At 39.4% G+C, this 23,335-nt stretch overlaps 1 protein-coding gene across 3 annotated transcripts; it reads right to left on the bottom strand.

Moving 5' to 3' along the window:
* Positions 1-2,720: 2,720 nt before the first annotated feature.
* Positions 2,721-21,644, bottom strand: LOC135476383 (orexin receptor type 2-like). Of its 3 annotated transcripts, none has more exons than XM_064756387.1 (2): positions 21,471-21,644; positions 2,721-6,000 (listed from the first exon to the last, which is right to left on the bottom strand). In XM_064756387.1, exon 2 carries the CDS (start codon positions 5,669-5,671, stop codon positions 4,541-4,543), a length of 1,131 nt encoding a protein of 376 aa, XP_064612457.1. In that variant the 5' UTR covers positions 5,672-6,000; positions 21,471-21,644; the 3' UTR covers positions 2,721-4,540. The 3 variants fall into 3 exon arrangements, 2 of the variants coding, with proteins under 2 accessions (XP_064612457.1, XP_064612458.1); XM_064756388.1 differs by lacking the exon at positions 21,471-21,644 and adding an exon at positions 17,414-17,753; XR_010445115.1 differs by lacking the exon at positions 2,721-6,000 and adding an exon at positions 20,294-20,760.
* Between the last annotated feature and the right edge of the window lie 1,691 nt (positions 21,645-23,335).

Raw genomic sequence — 23,335 nt, 5'->3', positions numbered from 1 at the left:
TAGTTTATACCAAATTTCACTTAGATGATTCCGTGGGTGTAAAAAGCAATCAATCAGTGGAATTCTGGTTGCTTATAATAGCTTGGTTTTCAGGACTAAGAGAAATACTAAGAGGAAGGAGTCTGTGTATGGATGAATTATATTGGCATGTAGTCTATGTTGGTGTTAAGCCCATGTAGGTATATTCAAGACATGTGGACGAGGAAATGCCTCCGTATAGACAAAGTTCTATCTTGACCTTTACACATAAGTAAGAGGGTGATAATCTTTGACAAAAACGGGGTTGAAAAGCGGGAATTCAGTTGTTACAGCATTCACTTATATCCATTTCGGCATCTCGAACTGTTTGTTTTCTAACGGCCATGAGCGTCTGTGCATATGAGTATTACCACTAGAGTGGTCTCCCTTGTACTGTTATGACTGATTTCATTTTCAATGTGCAGAGTATTCCCTGTGGTCACAAAGAGATCTAGTAGTTACGTAACATGGTCGAAGTATTGCTTGACAACTTAAATTCTCAGTAAATTATTGTAAACATATTTCATCTAAAATAACAGAAAGAAACATACCAAATTTAGTGACTGAAATTTTAACTTAAGTCTAAGATCGTTTCGTGATCTCGGACGAAAAGCTTACACGTAGCTGGGTTACAAATAAATCAGTACCATCACGTATACTAAGCCTCAACGAGCTGTGTGAATGAGAGCGGATACGTCGTATAAAGTGAGAAATTGAAAGGTTCCGACAAGTGATGCTAGCATTATGCTTTAAGGTGAAAGGTTTTGCGCCCCTGTACGGCAAAGCTCAATAAATATAGCTATCTAACGAGGAATCGTAAATCGATCAACATTATCAATCTGTACAAACTTTACTACATTTTCAGAAAGGCTACAATTTGCGCTATGTCTTCTTCCTTGCAATGTATGGTATAGTCTAGCTCTTTAAAATTATTATTATATAATTGATATTTTTTTAGTATTCTTTAATAGATTTATTTACTTATTTCATTGATGTTTTATGCCGTGCTGAAGAATATTTCATTTATACGACGGCGGTCCCCAATATGATCGGAGGAAACCGGAGAGTGCCCGGGAGAACCAACGACAGTCTGCTGTTGGACCTTCTCATGGTTGACCTGAGAGGAAGCCAGCGTGAGCTGGGCTTGAACTCACAGAGACAACACTGGTAAGAGACTGCTGTGTCATTCCACTGCATTAGCACACTCACCACCTCAGCCATGGAGGCCCCCTGAAGTATTTTTTTGTTTTGTTTTGTGGCGTACATACATGTATCTTAACATACAAGCTACTGTTCCCGTTATTTAAGATATAGCTTCTGCTAGACGCCGTTGATGATTGTTGGTGATTGTTGTTACACTAAACCCAGAAACTGGTAAACTTCCTCAAACTTCCGCCTGTCATTTGAAACGGAAAAGTATTCTCACTCACAACAACTTCCATGGGAATCGCGTAACGTAAGATATTTCTGTGATGAATTAACACCTGTCGCTTTATATATTTTGTGAACAAATGACGTGTTCAATCCAAGCGTGCGGGAGCACTAATTATACCATGTGCACTGTGACATGAAAACAACTCGCATAGGTTCAATAGTGACAAATTTGCTGACGACAGCGGATACAAACAAAACGCTGTAACAAAACCTGTATCAGTCTACATTGGTATATCTATATTTATTTTGACTGGTGTTTAAAGAATGTACTCATGAATTTTGACAGTGGTGAGACCTGTGGGTAGAGGGTACTTATTCTGTCCCTGGAGATTATGCTCGTTCAATACCCGTCGAAATTGCTTCAGATAGCATCCGAGCGAACAATGAGTAATCTGTCAATCAGACTTTTGCGATGAATTGCAAATAAAAAGTTTGTAATGCATTCTCTGACTTCTGGTTTCACTTCGATACGTAGGTTTGTATGAGCTTGGATCATAAAATGTTTAACAACGATTTAATTGTTCCAGATTTTATATTTGGAATAAATATACAAAACACGATTTAAGACACTGAGTAAAAGAATTATTATACAGGAGCTTTCTTTTGTCACTTGAAACATTGTATCGGCATGGTGCGTCAAAAGGCTGTCTTCTGACAGAAGTTGACAGTCGGTATCAACGCCTCTATACTTATAGGACTGCTTCACGGGTACAGTCCGCTTACGATGAGCGCCAAGCCTAAGATTTATTGACTGACTGGTGTTTAACACCGTGATGACGAATTTCTTACTATACAATAAAGGCGAGATTTTTGGGTGGAGAAACATGTACAAAGATGGCAGATTTTAAACTTGTCTGTGTGATCATTTCAACAGAGCCTGCTTGTAGAAAAACTTGTCTTTAAGATTCGTGTAACACATGAATACTAAAGATCTGCGATGTCATCACTGAATGAATGCCGCCACTGACGTATCATGCCGAAGACACCAGGCATGACACCCCATCCAGTCAAATTATACTGACACCTGGTTAACCAGTCATGTTTTCTTGCTCTAACCTCACAATGCTGACCGCCAAGCGCAACACGTAACATGTATAAAGTCTTTGGTATGACCCGACCCAGTTTTGATCCCGGGCCTCGCGACTTCGAGGAGAACGCTCTAACCATTAGGCCACAGAATCCATCAACTAATGAGTTGGTAGTAACCCGTAGACATGTTTAAAAACACAAGTATATTTATTTTAAACAAAACATTTTCTGCTTTTTTTATTCCAAATAACAAGAAATTATTAAAATTTGGATTATAATACTTAACACGGCTGTTGTTGACACATTGTTAAATTTTACGCATTCGCAATATTGGAAAAATGATTTAAATCCATCAACATAGTGGATATATAAAGAAAATGTGAATCTATATATTTTATTGATACTTAACTCCGTACGCAAGATAATTTTCACCTTTACGAGGGAGGTCGGGTTTATGTGCAGTGGAAAGCGGAGTGCCCGGAGAATATCCACCCGCCCAAACATTCTTCGCCAGATAGTTGACAAACCTCCTGACATAAAGTAAAACAAAGCTAAAATATGAAGCAAGGTTCAGCATACAGACTACTGAAAACTATGCGCGAAAATGCTTCCATTTAGTGTTGAAAGACATTCAAATATTTTAATATTATGGTGGATTTTATGAGCCATACTGACGGTAACTAGGAACCTTTTTTCCTGATGTTCACCAAATGGAAACAAGTTTTGGGAACACTATTTCAGTAATCTTTTTTTCGTGGGTAAAAAGAGCTATTCCAAGTCAGTGTCATGATAACAGTTGGAAAAACTTCCTATGACGTCAGAGTTAAGAAATTCTGACAGTATGGTTCATAAAGCCTATCTTGGTATTCCAACGTTTGAGCACGTTTAACCATTTTCACAAAATCTAAAAAAAATATATGAAAGTGTATTTATATTTAAGTTTTAAGTTGTCTATTTAGTGATGCCTGCTTCGATTTTTAGAGTTTTTTCCCTTTACGAAGTCTGCCGCATCAATCAGCCCTGGTTGCCAGTCTACGACATGAAGGTGAATCATCTTCCGTGCAATGTTCACTTGGGTTCAAGTCAGATTAATAACTGTTTTCTTGTTATACATGACTACTACACATTACCAGTTGTCAGCAAATCGTCACAACTAAGGAGGGAATGAACAATAGACTAAATCTAATGATTCGTATTCGAATAGTTTTAGGTGGCATGTATGGAGGCCCACTTTCACTCCACTCCATACATCAGTTTTTCGTAAATGTTCTTGTAAATGACGCCGCCTTATGGCACTCTCACCTAGACAAAGTCTTGACGAAAAATATTACGAGAAATATGACTTACAAAGTTGTGTGAAAGTGGACCCAGGGGTTTTAGCCGACGGAGCCAGTGGATTGCTGGTCACTAAATAGACAGGAGAACTATGTTAACATTCACAACCATGAACATTTTACAGGTCAATTAAACCTTTGGAGATATTTCAAAAATGACGTAGCGAAAGTTCACTTGCGTAAAGAAGTAAATTTTAATAAATTTTAAGATTTTAAATATTACTATAAATATTCTGGTGATATTCATTTTCAATACTTAAAAACGAATCCTGTCTGTTAATGTTTTCAGTAGTGCTTGGGACTATATACCATGTATACCACTCTGTTGCCAATGGTGTGTTAAGGATTTCATCTCGAAAACGGTCCAAAGATTAAGTCAAACACAGGACATAGAAGTTCACGACTCGCTCTGATTTCACAGAGACGTATTTCGCAGGCTATCTATTCACCCTTAAGTCACGGACTCGTTATAGAGGTCGTCTGCTCACTCTGACGTGACAGCGACGGGTTCTGTTAGCCGTCTACTCACTTTGACATCACACAGATGGGTTGAGCACGTAGTCGAAGCACTCTGATGTCACAGAAACGGGTTGTGCAGACAGTGCACTCACTATGACGTCAAAGAAACGGGTTATGCAGTCAGTCTACTCACTCTGACGTCACAGGCAGATTGTGTAGCCCGTCTATTCACCCTAACCTAGAGGCAGATTGTGTAGCCCGTCTAATCACTCTGACGTCACAGAGACGGGTTGTGCAGGTCGTCTACTCACTCGACTCGTCATTCGCCTGAATATGTCAAAAACTTCAATCCTAAACAGCTGGTTTAGAAAACCATAAATAATAGGATTTATAGAATTATTAATAAAATATGTGCGCAAGAAAAAGCTGTACGCTACAAACTGATGATCTGTCAAAGTTTGAGCAAATTTGGTTTTGACAGTATTGAGTGTCATTAAAGCCAGACTAGGCAGAAAACTGAGGACGAAGGCTAGAGTAATGACAAAAAACACAAAACTCGTCCTCGCCACTTTGTATCGTCTGCGAGATTTCCGCGGCCGGATAGTACCGGACTGCGATATTGCGTCACTTCCTTTCCCCTTCCCCACCTTCGTCGCTCTTCGGCCGTTGTCTGAACTTTCCGGTTCCATGGGGGGCATGCTCATAGTATTGCCCAGTGGGCGCAGGTTTCTCTTATGGAGGGTATAACCTAACAGAGTGTAGAGCACAGTCAAAATGGTCGCTCCTGCTAGGAATGCTAAGGCTAACACAAACAAGTAAATCCTTGGGTACCAACTTCCTTGGAAAACTTCGTCTATTCCACAATCTACACCAGACACGTTTAAGCCAGGAACTTCCACCTTCGTACGGCCGAAGAGTACGAGCGATGGCCAGCTGAGAGTCAGCCCCATGGCTAGTGATATCATCACCGTCACTCTACTCCGGCTTAACAACGTTTTCTTCAAAGGCTTGCAGATTTTGAAGTATCGATCCAAAGCGATGAAGACGAGAGTTGCCACTGACGTCATCACCGTCAGGTAAATCGTGAAACGCAGAACTTTACAGAAAGCGGGAAGGTCGAAGTAATAATGCTGCATGATGTCGTAGATTTCCATGGGGATACCTACGATGCAGGTGGACAAGTCCAGCACGGCTAACCACACGATAAAAGTATTCACCGTGGTCTTTTTCATCCGGGTACCGTACACGTAGCAGACGAGAGAGTTCCCAACAACTCCCAAAACCATGAGGACAGCCATGAAAGCGATGACTGGCGTCAGGAGGCGAATTTCCCTTCTGTTTAACTCGTCCATCAGTTGGCTAGCATTATCCGCCCTGACAGACACGTTCCCGGCCATCTTTTGATCCCACGTGCGATGAGTTAACTAGATTGCAATTTCCCCCCTTCCGTAATGTCCCAGTCCAGAACTACAGGTGGGTTTCATGTTGTCAGGGGGCGTACAATCTGCTCATTTAGCTAACATGGCTGAGTCAATACAACAGGGCCTCGCCCCCACACGTAATTTGTCCCGAAATGACTGGAGCAGACGACAATCCTCAGTTTGACTTCTTGTTTGCTTTTTGCGTCCAAACGACAACTCTATGGCAAACCACAAACGTCAGCTTACCCTCGATTCGCCGGATAAGTTAGCGATGAAGACCAGTAGAAGTCACGGCTGTACAAAACCTATGAAATAAAACATAAGAAAGAATGAATGATTAATCCAAGGGTTAAACAGAGATTTGTAGCTCTGTATGCGTGTGTATGACACATACAACGCAAGCAGGTATATGGGACTACTGAGATCTTTATCACACACTCTACAATACATGTGACCTAGACTGGCGATAATCTACTTGCGGGAAACCAACTGTAAACACATGGGAGAAAAATCCCTTGATATCGTGATTGTCCTCAGCAAACATGTACCACATTTTAAAATAATTGTGAGAACATCAGATGATGTAACAGAGTGACAATGTCTCGCGTCATTCCTCTCGGTATCTGGCTTGAACAAAGCAATGTATAGACCTGCAAATTGCTTAGGATCATTCAGACCGTTCAAAATTTACAAATAAATGATTCATTATAAATTTTACTCCTCATTTGCTGAATTTTAGCGCTGCAACAACCTCGTTCAACTACAGTGTTGTGTGCTGATTGCGAACGCATCTGCGCCGTTTTCCTTGTCTTAAATTGCGTTGACACTGACTAATCTCCCCGTTTAGTACGAAAGGGAGGCACACTGTCGACTATATTTGTACGTTAGTTAGTTCCATGCAGTAACCTAAACACCGTCTACGGTCATATTTACCACGTCACATTTAGGCACGTTTAAAAAACATGTCACAGGTTGGCTCAAATATTGTACAGCTATGTACTGTTTGTCTTCCACAGCCAATGTTGTGTTTAAGACTTAAGCCAGCATGCACCACTTAATATTTGACTGTGTCCTAGGAAAACCTCTCGCATGCAGCACTGAGTTCACAACTATGGCTTCGGTGGCCTAATGGTTAGAGCGTCGGCTTCGAAATAAAAGCCCCCAAGCATTCATTCATTCATTCATCCCAAATGGGACTAATCTACAATCACAGAACAGTCATGCTAATGCATACCTGTTCTAGAACCAACGCACGTCTTCCTTTGATGTACTTGATAAATATTTGACTATAGTAGATACTCAGTAGATTATAGTACTGGAATACAGCTAATGTAATGTCATTATCTCTGCACTCATTTTCACAAGTTCCATGTCAGTGCTTCAAAGGAGATCAAACAGTGCGACTTATAGTAAACGATCCGCTCGCTGTTGTCAGTAGTGTTAATCTGAATGGTGCCTAGTGAAGCAGAGTCCAGGAAAGTTGTCCTGTTTGTAGACTGGGTAAACTGACTGGAATAACAGTTCCTTAGAAAAGTGGTCAGTGATGGTCAAGCAGGAATATATAACTTCTGGTGGGTGTGGAATTCATGTAAGGCGAAATCACGCTTTAGAACATTAATTATATCGATAAAACTTTAGAACTTTATGACATTGATACCCTAATATCCAGAGCTGACCTATACATTTATTCAGAAAAGTGAACATGACTCATATTGCCAACCAATGTTTCATTATGTGAGTGATCCAGAACAAACTGGATTTAAGGTGAACATGACTCATATTGCCAACCAATGTTCCATTATGTGAGTGATCCAGAACAAACTGCATTTAAGGTGAACATGACACATATTGCCAACCAATGTTCCATTATGTGAGTGATCCAGAACAACCTGGATTTAATGTGAACATGACTCATATTGCCAACCAATGTTACATTATGCGAGTGATCCAGAACAACCTGGATTTAATGTGAACATGACACGTATTGCAACCAATGATCCACAACAAGCTGTGTGATTTAAATTCACAAAAGCTCGAGATTCTGGATTCTATTGAGAAGTGTCTGTGTGGATTCGCCTGCATGGATCCTTCGCGAATGCGTTTAATAGCTGGGGATGGCCGTGATTGTGACCATTCCGTCGCCTCATTACATTTGCACTGCCGCGTAACCCATATAATAAATACATGCACACAAGATGTTTTATGCTAAATTTATACTGGAATAGATCTATAAACGGATCGTCTAAAATATCTTTCTGTTTATACTCATGTGAACCACAATTTAAGTAAGCTGAATGTTCTCTGACGCATTAGTGAGAGAAATAACTCCAGAAAATCGACTTTTCCCGGTTAATTAAGACATTGCTCTGTGGTGCAATAGGCCTACCTGTGTACCACATCAAAGACAACATGCCTGTTACAGATTTTAAGAAATGATGTTTTGTTTCGAGCAAATGTATTACGTGTATTATAATATCCGTGATATGCGGACACTGGTATAATATGACACGCATGTCCCTATCACTATATTACTTGTCTCTCTGTCAACATCATGTAGCTCAAATCCCTGCGGCATACCGAGAACAATTGCCATACAGATCCAATCACATCAGCTGTGCCAACACGCGCTTCCGGAGGCCGACAAAATGAACATCCACTCAAACGACTTCCGTATTTTGAGTTTCTAAATCGTAAATGTAGTGACAAGTACTTAAGATAGGCTACAAGTCTACAGTTAGTGGTATTCTGTTGGGCGCGCACGTGATTTATTTCGCCATTGACGCTTTGTTAACGCGCTAACATGCTGGATTTATAAGCCATCACCAACCACCTAAACACAATCCAGGAAATCCCACTGGACTGCGTGAAATAGGGAAGTGCGTGACGGTCTGTTTGTAAATATGTACGAGCCGGTCACGTGATTTGTACGCAATCCCGCGAGACGAGCATGCGAAGGTTGCTCACCTTATCTGCAAATGCTAAATTAGAAAAAAAGTCTCACGCTGCATACGGTGAAGCATGTTGTGAACACTGGTCTCGGCATATCAATTACTTCGAGGTAAACAGACGGTAAAATATACGCTAAAGTCGGGGCATCAGCGGTCTAGCGGTTAGCATGCCAGTGAAGGCCAATGACCTTGGAGCCTCTCACCAACGCGATCGCAATGCGCTCTATCTGGTTTCCTTCCACAACAATTCTAGCCACCGACGTATTAGCGAAATATTCTTGAGTACGGCATATAACAACAATCAAATAAATAAAAGAACCGTTTGATGTAATAAACATGAACGCTTATAAATCACCTTGTCTCAGGGTTAAGTGAAATTAAATAGGGCTATGAAACAGTTTTGGTTTGAAGTTTTAACTGGACATCATGCCTTGAATATGCACTGTGTTCTGTGACACTGAGTGCTTCTCTCGTACATGTCAACAGCTTTCTATACAACTTACTTACATTTTCCTTTAGAATCTAGTGATTTGTTTTGGAAACGGACATTTGCTGTTTATATGCAACTACTTACATTTTCGTTTAGAATCTAGTCATTTCGTTTGGGCATGAGTCTTACAATCATCGACTTGCAAAGCTCGCAAACACGCACTTCTGCTGACAGTTTTATAAAAACACGAGGAAAATGAACTGCAAGCTTAATAAGAGAAACCAGGAAATTTTTTTCCTATATTCGCAAATAAATGATTACCATATATGTACAATATAGAGGCAGCATTCGCCAATAATAATCGAGGACGGCGTTCCAACCAACCCATTTTACTATATAGAGGAGCCATTCGCTGATATTAATGAGGACGGCGTTCCCACCAACACATTTTACTATATAGAGGTGGCATTCGCCGATATTAATGAGGACGGTGTTCCATCCAACACATTTTACTGTATCGGCCCCAGCAAACAGAACGAAACTTAGGCCTATATTTGTAGTCAGCTATTTATAAATTGAAGTGAAAGAAAAAATTGTTTATTCAAACTGGACGGCTACTTTTATTTATGGCCTACACTAATGCTATGGTGCCATTGTTGTAATGCGTACAGATCTTGAAGTTGAGGTCATAGGTCATGACACGTATGGTTGAATTATCTATTTGGTCAAGCGTTACCGCCACTGGCTACGCCCCCCTAGTGGTTTCTCCACAATTACCCTCTCAACTTTAAAAAGGTTACCTGTCGACTTACTATTAACACTGGGGGTAAAGCTGACTTTATGTCTGACCGTCACTGGAAGATCCAGCTACCAATCCAATTTCACAATACATGAGAATCGTCAGGATCGACATAACTGAAATATGTCGTTAAATATGGCGTTCAACCCCAACGAATACTTTCAGACAAACGGAAAGTACTGATGTTCGCGAAAGAGTTGAAACAAAATCAAAATGATGAACATCTTACTGCACAGAAAAATGAAGCTATACTTGTTAGGCGTTTAGAAAGTACAAAGGATACGAGTCCATTCAGGCATAAACTTCCCGCATCATGATGTAGCGTTCTGCTATAAACTTCCTACATCATGATGTAACCATTGTCTATCATTTGACGCCTGAAGGAACGGCATATGTTGAAACCATTGTCTATCATTTGACGCCTGAAGGAACGGCATATGTTGAAACTATTGTCTACCATTTGACGCCTGAAGGAACGGCATATGTTGTAACCATTGTCTATCATTTGACGCCTGAAGGAATGGCATATGTTGTAACCATTGTCTATCATTTGACCCCTGAAGGAATGGCATATGTTGTAACCATTGTCTATCATTTGACGCCTGAAGGAATGACCTATCAAACAAAGGAAAAGAGGACAGCATTTCATCAAACCTAAAATAAAACATATTTGAACGAATACAACTTCGGTGCTCTAAAAAAGTCTGATAAATTTAGCTGAAAGTCGGTCTGAGTAATGTTAAAATGTTAAAATGTATTCTTCCATTGCAACGGATCTTTTCATCATTGCATCCGATTATTCTGTCGTTGTTACAGATTATTCTGTCGATGTAACAGATTATTCCATTAAATGCAGCATATTCAATATTAAGGTATTAGCCTAACAGGGTAACATTTTGAACACGACACAGCAGTTCGTTACAAAAACTGAATACATTCTACAGCATGACACAGACAAACAAGACTGCATGTTACATGTAACATATTATTTTTGGAGTGTGTGTACACTGCAGAAAGTGTGTGGTATTTTGCCCCGTATTATTGCAGTGTCGCCTACCTGCATCCCCCCTGGTAACTCTCATCCTGAGATACGTTGTCCATGCAGTCATAACAGCAGGTAAACAGAGCTCGGTGTAAGTCAGACTGTATAGGTACAGGTGTACTTAGTACATCGTTAAGCTTGCCAGTAAATCCTCTGTGGGACAATTGCATGTAGGGCTCATGTAGGCCTATATATATATATATACACAAGCAGCAAACATGCACGAGTCAACATACAGACTCTGTCGTTAGAGATCACCGCAGCCTTTTGCAGATATCTCCAGCTTATCTCCGGTTGTGAATCAAATGAGATAAGCTTATCAGAAGGTGAAGGTTCACGCGCAATGTGAATGTCGTCATAGAAGTCGAATGACTTAGACTACGACTACCGCATGTTATGGCAAGTGTTTTTGGTATTTAGTCTTGAATTACACATATGTGCAAATAAATTGGATATATGCCCAGTTCTGTTGCACATAAGTAAAAAAAAATCGAGTATGTGTCGAGTATGTGTAAACAACACGTGGACATCAACAATGAAGTAAGTGCACGTTTAAGCAGTTTTCTCTGTGCGGTTTCACTGGTCTGTCAAATTCCTCAAAAAATGTTTGCCTTGTCTGTCGAGCATGAGCAATTAAGCAATTACGCAAATGCATTAAGCAATTACGTTTCGCTCTCAAAATTCAGGAAATTGCAAATCACTTCTGTGTCATGTGTCTATTACTACAACGTGTATTAAAAGAATGGCATGCTTAGCATAACATGTTATGGGCTATCCGATATTTTGATCAAAATTTCTACTGAGAAATCACTCAAGCGCATTCCCAAAATCTATAACAATTTCGTCATCAGCTAAGTGTCATCCTCTTGAAGCTATATCCCCTAAATCCCCTGGAAATCGCATCATTATTTCTGTCTTCCCGGATTTGCATATTACGTCCATACCATGCATATAATCCTTTCTGCTGAGATCGTCTTTTTAAGCATGCATTTTAACGGACTAGTAGTATAAACCTCGACCCTGTTAACTAATCTCTATGACATAGTTTTGTGGAATTTTAGCACAGATTTCTACAAAATTATGATATATAATTATAATAAGGATAAACTTCAAACTGTAAATGATAAAAGAATTAACATTTATGCATTTACCGCAGGCCTTAATTTTAAAACCAATGATGTCAGCTGCATTTTTTTCCACCGAATATTGCTTAAGGCAAGGTGCTGTAGTAAACTGCTTCCAGTTTATCATTTACATGATCAGTTAGAATAAAAAGGGGGGGGGGGGAAGGGGGCCTCCGTGGCTCAGTTGGTTAGAGTGCTAGCGCAGCGTAATGACCCAAGAGCCTCTCACTGTGAGTTCAAGTCCAGGCCATGCTGGCACCCTCCCCGGCCGTATGTGGGAAGGTCTTGCAGCAACCTGCAGATGGTCGTGGGTTTCCTTCTCCCACCATAATACTGGCCGCCGTCGTATGAAAAATTCTTGAGTATGGCGTTAAACACCAATCAAATAAATAAATAAATTAGAATAAAAAGCCTATAACTGAGGTAAATTGACAAGAGACGTACCGTATTTCAACGGTTAGATGTGACTCCAGCAATTATCATAGCACACTTTCGTCGCTGCTCTGGTTTTACTCTCCATGCTGTGTTATGATATTAAGTTTATATATCAGATGTAACAACTGGCAGAGTCATTCGACGATTGAGACAAGCGTTTGTCAAACAGCCGAACCAGAAAAGGCCATCTATATCCAGCATGAAGTCTATAGCACACTGCAGTTATACTTTCGACATAATGACAAGTTTGGACTGCTCCAGAAAATACGTCATATTGTACTCCAGCTCTATCTATTGACGATCATTTATAACAAAACTCAACTTGTAAACAAACAAGTCATGATATCATGAAGGTATAATTTTCCCAACAGAATTTAAAACTGTTCAGTGCTTTTCGTAACGTTTACGTAGCCAGAATTTCCAAACGTTATACATATTTTCCTTTCTTAGTCATCAAAATGTCACCGATATTAGGTTGTTCTTGTTTCACAGTTTAACACACTCAAAAATTTAATCTGTTAAATAAAGTCTGTTGCCCGAGTGATGCTAAAACGTAATCTATTATTACAACAAAATGCTGTATTATATTCAACATAATACCCTGTTAATCTAATAAAATTTTTATGATGAATTAATAGAATATGTGTGTTATATTTAACAGAACAATCTGTTGCGATAGCAGAATACATTCAAGCATCACATAGACAACAGACATTCTGTTAAAATTAACAGATTAATTTTTTGAGTGTGCGCCCAGTTTTACATCAAATATATACTATATACAACTTTACTCTTAACTGTTTGTTTCTTTTAAATTTTCATTAACTACTGCTTTGAATGTTATTTCCTCCAACAGATTTTTATACCGCGAAGTATTTTATATCAATTACCCTGCCAGTTTTTAGTCGTTTTGCACCGAATCATGTAACCTATATGATAACAGAAAGCAGTGTATGTCCGTGGACGTATATGTATACGGATATGTACGTATTCTCTGAACTTCTATTTATGGAGCACAAGACATTATTTCCTGTTCGGAGATTTAAAGTTATTTTGAAGTTCTCAGATTTGTCCGGCCTACATATCACAGTCCTTTACATGTATAAACATTCCAATGAATAGCCTCTTGTTAAAAACTCATGATCGCCAAATTTATCTTCAATTCGTGACGTTATATACTACGTGATATTTGAACTCTAATAGAACGCAGTGTGTTGATAAGAAATAGGCCAGCCCGCACAATTTGGGCTGCATGATTTTCACGAGTTAACTGAGGAGGGATTTGTTAGAGTGATTGTGTCAACCGCCAGAGGCTAAGCTTTAGTTTGAACGCAGTCTCGTTTTTTTTATGAAGATGTAGAACTAAACGTTTTTGCCTTATTTACATGAAAATGATCCAGCATGACAAAGTGAGGGCCGCTAACCCTATGTACTACATATGTATTCTTGCGTGTGAGCAAAGGAGACTATATATATATATATATATATATATATATATATATATATATATATATATATATATATATATATATATATATATATATATATATATATATATATGTATATATATATATATACATGTTAAATTCGAGCATTAAGGCGCCACCTTCCCATGCGTTTGTGCATACGCATACAAAATACAATAATCAAATTAAAACATAATTATCAATTAAACAGCATTCATTTTCAAAGAGGGGATTCCGTGGCCAAAATGCTTTGCGTGCTACCGCAGCACAATGGTTCAAGAAAACTTTGAAACAGGCTTATTCATTTACACAATCGGGCCCCGATAGAACAGTACGTGGAGCGTCCGCTTCGGACACTCCATTCTCTGGGAAAAATCTTGCAGCTTTGGTCACACTTGAATAAATGTACCATACAGAAATTAAGTTTGGGCAAGGCATAGAAGTTATCATAGGATACAATACTACATTATTGAGGTTATCACAGGTCTAAGATTTACCGAAGGCCTTAAACAAAGGAGGAAGGTGTAGCTTCCTCGCTTGGCGTTCATTAAAGGGATAGTGTAACCGGTATCAGAATAATGGTTCGGGTGGGGCAGCCTTCGGTAAGTCGTCTCAGTGAAGCGGCACTAGATAAAAAAGCGGTGGAAATCCGTCCTGCCACAAGGCGCCACATTCCATATACTCTAAGGACATCTTCGTCATCACATGAGTGAAAAATTGTTAAGTACGACGCTAAACTCCAAGCACTCACTCACTCGCTCACTCACTCATTTACACTCCGGTCACGGCTGTGACATTTCAAGTATACGTTATTAACAAAATGCGATTTCTGTGAAATAAATAAATAAATAAATAAATAAATAAATCCTTTCCCAAGAAAAAGCCATGTGTGTTTAGGAAACCATTATCACGTCACGTCATTAAATGGATACAGAGTCGACGCTGATGAGTTTCAGAGTAGATGAGTTTCCTTGGTTAAATCTTGCAGCCTTGATCACACTTGAATAAACGTACCATACAGAAATTAAGTTTAGGCAAGGCATAGCCTGCCTGTCTCTCACACCAGCCAATCAGAATGGATTCTGTATCCCTGTAACCATAGCAATGTCCAACCGCTAGTTAATATCATCAACTTTATCCTGTATAAATCCCTTGGGTTGCTAGTATACATAAATGGAACCTTGTCACCTAGCGCAAGCATTACATGTTATGGAACATCAATAGGCTGCCCATTTCATGACGAACTGAAGAGGCTCGAAGAAACAATACTAGATTATAGGAGTTAACACAGGCCTATTGTATTACAAGAAGGAAAACCCAAGACCGTAAAAGAAAATGATAAACACCCAGCGACTGGTACACCAAAAATTCATCTGTTAAATTTATCAGAAAGTTTGTTGTCTGAGTGATGCAAGAATGTATTCTGTTATTGCAGCAGATTATCCTGTTAAATGTAACACATATATTCTATTAAATTCAACACAAATGTTCTATTAGACTAACAGGACATTATGCAGAATAATACACAACATTGTGTTATAATAACTGAATACATTCTAGCATCACTGAGGCAACTGGCTTTCTGTTAAAATTAACACATTAAATTTTCGCGTGTACAGTTAATATTTTCCCTTCTCTATAATTGTGGTCTTGGTCAGGGAATTTGTAGATTCAGCCCGCTGACCAATCATGTATCTGTTTGTTTCGGCTTCTCAACTCCTGCTTAACAATTTCTCTCTTGTATGAGGAGGAGCCATTAGGTATGTTTACATATCGTCCCGCAGACAACCGACATGACACCCCACCCAATCACACTATAATCACACCCGGACCAACCAGTCCTGTTTCCTCTCTCTCATTGCGCCAGCAACCTGCGGATGGTCGTACAAAACCCTGGGCTCTGTCCGGTTACCTCCCACCACAATGATGGCCGCCGTCGTTTAAGTGAAATATTCTTGATTAAAACACCAATCTAATAAATACAAAAATCTCTAAGTGCTGAGTACCAATCAAGGCACCAACAAGAACCATTTTTAAAGTTTTCAGTATGACCTGGATTTCATCCCAGGGTCTACCGACTTCGAGGTGGACTTTCTAGCCGTTAGGTCACCGAAGCTTTCCGTGATCAGCGCATGCCTTTGTGACAACAAATGATAAAATGTCGGAGCGTGACTGCCCAGTCTGCAGCTTACGTTTGTCAATATGGTGTGCAAATCTGTACCATAAAAGTGGCAAAAGTTCTTAAGAAACTTGCTACATGTCAATAGTTTACATCGGCATTCCGGTCTCCTCCACTCATAAAACTATGTAACTAAAAATTCTTAAGTTTAGCGTTAAACAATAATCAGACAAATATATAAAGTTGACTCCAACCATGTTGTCATATAGCAAAGCTAACACAAGCCGGTCGTTTGCCGTAAGGACCTGTGATAATATCATCATTATTGTAGTACTTCAGCTGCAACTGGTTTCAAAATTTGAACATAGCACGATTACAAATTTTGCTGCATTTTTATGCATACATGTCATTGCATTCTCAGAAGCATGCTAAGTGTCCTTCATTACACTGTACTATGTTAACTGTTTAATTCCAACATACCAGACGCACTATGTACTTAGGGTGCATGTGTCATTTAGTAAACGTTTCCAACCTTAAGCTCAGACTCCAAAACTTGTATACAGGCACATGGATATGTGCATATGACTCACACACAGGCGATCATTTCTCGGTAAAAGCCAGCATAAGAGTACGTAAAAGTAATAATATTATTCATGACCGAGTAATTAGGACAAATTACATGTGCCATCAGCGTTAAGACTTCATTAATTACCTCATTTATGTGCAGATATTCACCTTCATACTACCAGCGCCTGGCAGTGTGGTGTAAAAAGTCCGACATGGACGCTTCGCCAGGAAAATCATACATCGTGCAATAGGGGAGTTGGAGAGGGAGGGCAGCGTGAACTTGGTTATAATACATAACCTCCTACACGCTTTGTGATGTGAAGTCATAAGCTTAGCTGCCATCAAGAAGGCCTAGTTAGCTTAACCTCCGAGAGAAAGCAGGGACGCTGACAGAACTTGACAGGTCGGAAGTTGGAGATCAAGTGATTGTTTTAGTAAGGGCGAAAATTAAAAGGCCACCCAATGTTGAAATTAAGGGAATGTTTGCCATTTCGTCAGCGATCGGTAAGCTCTACAGAAATATCCAAACTACCTGGAAAGTTGAAAATTTTATATATATCCAACTAGTACACTATCGCTGAGAGATATTCAAAAATAGCCATTTTCCTGTTCTACAAGGGGGAGGGATAATTTTTTTCTTATACTCCGTCTGTCACTAAGGAGATCACGTGGTCTCTAGCTTCCAAGGATCTTACAGAATATCCATCATTTTAACAAATGTCCGTACAGAGATTTACATATTTATATGTAAATGACGTCTGCTTATGAATGAAAAAACTGCACGATACCTTTCATTACCTCTGTTCCGGTAGCTCTGTGTTTTCCACACACGTACGTCAGGGATGGTGACACTAAACGTGTTGTCATCAGTCTGCTGGCTTACTCATATCATAACTCCCGTCTTCCACCCCGTCAACCTAGTGAGTCTACTCACCAGTTTTATATAAAAATGTCATGCATGACCACTGAACCGGAACCTGGCTCCCTTCAAAAACCCTCCAACACTCATTGTGGTTGACCGTTTTTTTTATGGACGGCCCTTTGTATGACATCTGTTGTTTGTGAAAGGCTGAAGGAAGCTGTGTTTGTGAACGTATTTGTTTGTTTGATGCTTTACATGTGTGCTTGTATGTTAATTCGCTATGCATTACACAAGCATATGGAGTAGGCTAGTCCGTCAGCATTGCGATTCATACGTGCGTCGTTCTGTGATATGAGTAAAAGTATTAGACCAGGAAAAAGCCCAACCTGGAACTATATCCCAGACCAAAGACTGTATTAAATATTAAAACACACATTTTATCAGCTAACACTATACAGCCGAGGACTGTGCGGAGGTAAAACCACGACTGAACCTGAACTACATGGGGCATGTATTTATATCTTTAATTGCGTTCCGTAGCTGTACGTAAGTCACTCAACTGTCTGTCTGTATGTCTGTCAGTCGATATGTGGGTGGGTGTATGATTTGACACCAGTATCTTAACATAGGCCATTCAATATCAGCCTCATCTTCGCAAGTGTTCACGTTCGAAATTGGTAATTGATTTCCTAAAATTTATAAACTGGGTCGCATTTTAATTTTTTCAGTACAGGTGCATGCTTATGATACTTACTGAAAGGCAGGAAATTGAGCTGTTCATGGTAAATATAGAGAAAGTTTGATTTGTTTAGCGAATATGGATTCCTTTTTTGCCAAAAATCTCCGTTATAACCTCTTTAAGATTCACTCATTGCTATTACACATATATGAAACAATGCCTGTTTGCGGCATCAGATGACTGACATCATGTGCACGCACACAGGAAATCACGTCTTCCAAAACTAAACCAAGACTAACGAAATGAGTTGAATACCAGGACGCTGTTTTAGGAACTTGAAACTCGATCCGATGCAGTTATGTAAAAGTAATTTCGAGACTAAGTACTAATTTCCTTTCCAGATATCCGTCTATTTACAATCTCACGAATACTCGTAAAAATGTTAATTGTGTAGAGCGGTCAAGTTCACGACATCTTGAATAGATCTACAGAGGTTAACAGTTTGTTTTAAAATGTGACGGATTCCAGATAAGAAGAACACAGGCAAACATTTAGGCTACTTTTGTAAGTTTAACTAGCGCAGCGTAATGACCCAGGAGTCTCTCACCAATGCGGTCGCTGTGAGTTCAAGTCCAGCTCATGCTGGCTTCCTCATGCTGAATTTTTGCCAAAGTGGAAACTCGGCATAATGTTGAACTCAATGTATAATTCAGTTGTACAGACAAGTGTGGAACTGAAATGTCACCATGAACTTACAGTGCTGGTGATATATACAACTTTTGATATACTTACAGTCGTGGTGACATACACAACTTCTAATATACTTACAGTCGTGGTGACATATACAACTTTTGATATACTTACAGTTGTGGTGATATATACAACTTTTGATATACTTACAGTGGTGGTGACATACACAACTTCTGATACACTTACAGTCGTGGCGACATATACAACTTCTGATATACTTAAAGTCGTGGTGACATATACAACTTCTGACATACTTACAGTCGTGGTGATATCTACAACTTCTGATATACTTACAGTGGTGGTGACATACACAACTTCTGATATACTTACAGTCGTAATGACATACAGAACTTATGATATACTTACAGTCGTTGTGACATATACAACTTATGATATACTTACAGTCGTGGTGACATGTACAACTTCTAATATACTTACGGTCGTGGTGACATATACAACTTCTGATATACTTACAGCAAGATAAGAAGCTTAAATGTTATCGACAGTGAATTAACATTTCTGTAACCAGAGCAGCATGATTTGTGATGGAAATTTGTAACAGAAATGGTACCGTACTGTATGCTTTGTGCAGAATGAAACATATATAATGCCTAACAAACCTTTTAAGGGAAACTGCAGGTCAGAGCAATTAGGTAAAAAAATCTCTGGATAACTGGGTTGCATTATACATTGCCAGATGCATTTTGACTGACTCCAGATAACAATGCGTCACTGGACAAAACCTCAGATTTCTCGTAACTTCTTTCAGAAGTCAATGGTTTCTAGGTAAACGACAAAAAGCCATATGACTTGTGAATAACATTACGTAACACTGAATTACGATTCTTATGTAACTCTGTGTAACAAACTGGCACAATCTCCATGACAACACCCCATGAAGAGATACATCACCATGACAAAGGCGATAAACGCATCGTTGAGACAGCTTTTTAGAACGAACCCTTACAGGAGATTTCTTGATAGGAATGATATTGACAGACCGACAATGCGGTGCTCGTTGACCCAGTGATAAGAAGAACTCATATACATGCAATCCCTATACAGCTGTACAAATTCATGGAGATAAAAAAAACTGCACTGAGCTCCTACTAAATCACATAAAACCTCGTGATTTCAGGTTCGTAAGTGTATTTTAAATTACTTCAGGATGTGCACATGTAGTCTGACAAACGACAACGTGGGAGCATATGTACATGCAGACATATATTGTATGCCCTCTGTTCTCAAGTTTCAAAATATCTAATTGTGAACAGATGACATGTATTAAATACAGAGCGTTTGTGAGAGTTTGTGAGCGTTTGTAGAGCTATACACAAATGGAATACGTATATCACACAACAGTTCCTTTAGGGTCTGGTGTAGTAGTCACAAGTGTTGTAGAGACCTGATGATGATTAATATGCAGTATACGGCGTACGGAGTATATATGACTTAAAACAATGCGCGAATGGAGAATACAGGCAGACAAATATAAATCTTGCGTTTCTATATGAAGCGAATTGTTAACACATGGCATTTACAACAATAACTCTCGTCACTGGTGTTTGACATTCCAGTGCACATAACAGGTTGATAGCCTGTCAGATAGATGTTAAATACCGTTATAATGTCAGACGTAATACTATAGGATTGTATACGATATAACGAGGACTGGCAAATGGTTAAGTGCGACGATAGCATACATACATACGATGTAGGCCAAACGTGTCCCAGTCGCTCGGGTCATCCGCGTAGGCTACTACAATCCTGAAGGACGGGAACGACAGGGTTCCGTCAACATATCCCGCCACGTGAACTAAGCCTGTGGAATTCCACAGAGGGTACTGGACATGGAAAACACATTATAGGATAGGTTTTAATTGGAAACGAAAAACAAACAAATCATGTAAAAAATAATTAATCATTGTAATTTAACACGGAAGTCAGCCCATCCTAAAAATTTGTTCACCACAGAAAGAAGTGTTTTTTAAGCCAGGCGTTGGTTATTTTGAGAACGAGGTATTGTCCGAGTCAAATATATATAGCCAGCTTTTAATATTTCGCCATTTAAATTTATTTATTTGTGTTGTCCGTGTTGGATAGCGTGTTAATATCGTGTTTGTTTTGAACCCGGCTAAGGCAGGCGGTTTGTTTTAACAAACATGTCACCAAGATGAAATTTGTGCCTGGGTTATATAGATGTTTATAAATTATGTAAGCCATTATTTAAACAGACTGAACAATGTCTGTACTTCCATACAGTTTTCTTTTTCAAATTATTTTCCTCTAACAGGAAAGCTTTCCACCCATCAACAATTGCGCGTTCTTTCGTTACAATTATGGAACAAAATACATTAAACAACACAACAAGCACTAAATTGTGAAACTTTCTCGAATGGTATGTAAGTACAAAACCACCGCAGAGTTTTACAGAGATAGAGACTACTTTTAGCCATTTGTGAATGAAAAAAGCTGTGAACAAACCCAAGAACAAAGCCTACATCATGTATACAGGATGATTTTAAAAAGTGCGTTGTTTGATCTACAACCTTACCTGAGTGTCTCTTTCAATGCCCAACAGAACGACACCATCTATGTAGCGTGACTGTCTTGACTGGTGGAAGTCCCTGGTGCGTATCACAACCGTATACACTGATATACAGATGCCTGTACACCCATTACAGCCATTTGTATACATGTACAGTATCCGTAATCAAAACTCCATATCTATGTGATACCTACACTTTGATAGCAATGGACTCTGTACCCGGAGACCAATTCCCCAAGTGAACGTGGATATTTGCCCCGTGATCACACGGCTGTTCGGTTGGACATGGAGCCCCCGCGGTTAACTTGACGAAGACTGCTGGGGGCGGATGACTCTCATCAACTGTGGCAGGCTCGAACACAATGAAGCCGAGTCGACCGTGGACTCGTGACACGTTTCAGTGTGACAGACAGGATGACGAACAGACAAGACAGACAGGGAGATAGAGAAAAAACACCCCACACATTTACACTGGACATGATTTTATTTTCGCCTCTTCTAAAGAGAGATTGCACGTATACATTAAGATAAACGTCGCTTCTGCAGCTTAGGCCACTCAAGTGATTTTCAAGTTCGCGTTCATGTTTTTGTATACATGTAGAAATAAAATGGTTAGGATTTTCGCTCATTTCCGATTTTATGCTGCAAGGCATTTTTGGGCTCGAGAATAAGCAGTTGAGAACAAAAGGACGTTGGTCACCAATCTTGTTGGTTTAGAAACTCGCTCGAAGGTATTATTATTACATTATTAAAATAATCGAATTATAACATAAGGCTCGAGTAGATACCGCTTATCTCACTTTTCTATGTTTAGGGGGACGGCGTTTTTCGTGAAAGACGCGCGTTGTGAACAAGAAAATCAAGATTAGCAAAAACCACGCTAGATTAGCGCTGTAATCTGTGATATTCTAAATGATAAGTTCTCCAATTCTCGTTTCGCTTTTTCACACGGAAAATTCGAATGCAATATAGAACGTGAGACTCAGTCACGATATCACACATCGGTATCTACACTTCTGAGTATAGCTCACTGTTGTGTAAGACGTGTAAAGGTGCTCGTTCTCTGGCAACGACATGGGCTTGTTGTCACACTGTTCACTGATATTAGCAACTCTATTTACCAAAATGTAATGCTAAGGCCTTTGTCGAGTTTCGTCCCCATTTGTTTTATAACAAATGCACTTATTGTTTCAGCGAGGATATAACACTTGCATGTTAAGGTAAGATTGTCATGGATAATCCAGTGATCACTTCTCAACCTGTTTGCGCCCACAGTATAGGCAACTTTTTATGGCTTTCTCCATTTTAAAACTTCTCACTTTGAAGAATTCAGATAAAAAAACATTTTAATGAGATAACGACTTCAATACAGTTTTATCCTAAGTTTATGACATGACCTAAGCAAGAAAAAAAGCCAACAAGTTTTTTTTAAAAGAAAACCACAAATATGTAACATTCTCATAAGCTGTGCGTACAAGAATTACTTGTTTTCTTTGTTGAGTTACTCATACTGGAGAGGGCGAAGTATTATGTCATACTCAGTCATATGTGGCATAATGTAATTCCTCTCGCATTAAGAGTTACTCGTAGGCCAAGAACTGCGACCCGTTATACCTCCATACCTTGGCAACCACTTCGCCTAATGGAAACAGCGTTTGTCTGAGATCGAACCCAGGTCGGGTCATATAAAACTCTTGTTGTTGCATTGCTTGGCGTTTAGCACTGCCAGGTTAGAAAAAATATGATTGGTTGGTCCGGTGTGAGTTTAATGTTACAGAGTGGGATGTCATGTTTGGTGTCTTCGGTATGATACTTCAATGGAGGTAGATCGGCTACAAAAAGACACGGTATGTGTACACACCTGATGACTC

Source organism: Liolophura sinensis, chromosome 10, assembly GCF_032854445.1.
Source record: "Liolophura sinensis isolate JHLJ2023 chromosome 10, CUHK_Ljap_v2, whole genome shotgun sequence".
Classification (NCBI taxonomy): domain Eukaryota; kingdom Metazoa; phylum Mollusca; class Polyplacophora; order Chitonida; family Chitonidae; genus Liolophura; species Liolophura sinensis.
The sequence above is the reverse complement of the archived record's forward strand: the minus strand, read 5'-3'. Positions and strand labels throughout refer to the sequence as shown.

Coding starts and splice junctions, on each gene's coding strand:
- LOC135476383 (XM_064756387.1), bottom strand. CDS start 5,671: ATGGCCGGGAACGTGTCTGTCAGGGCGGATAATGCTAGCCAACTGATG.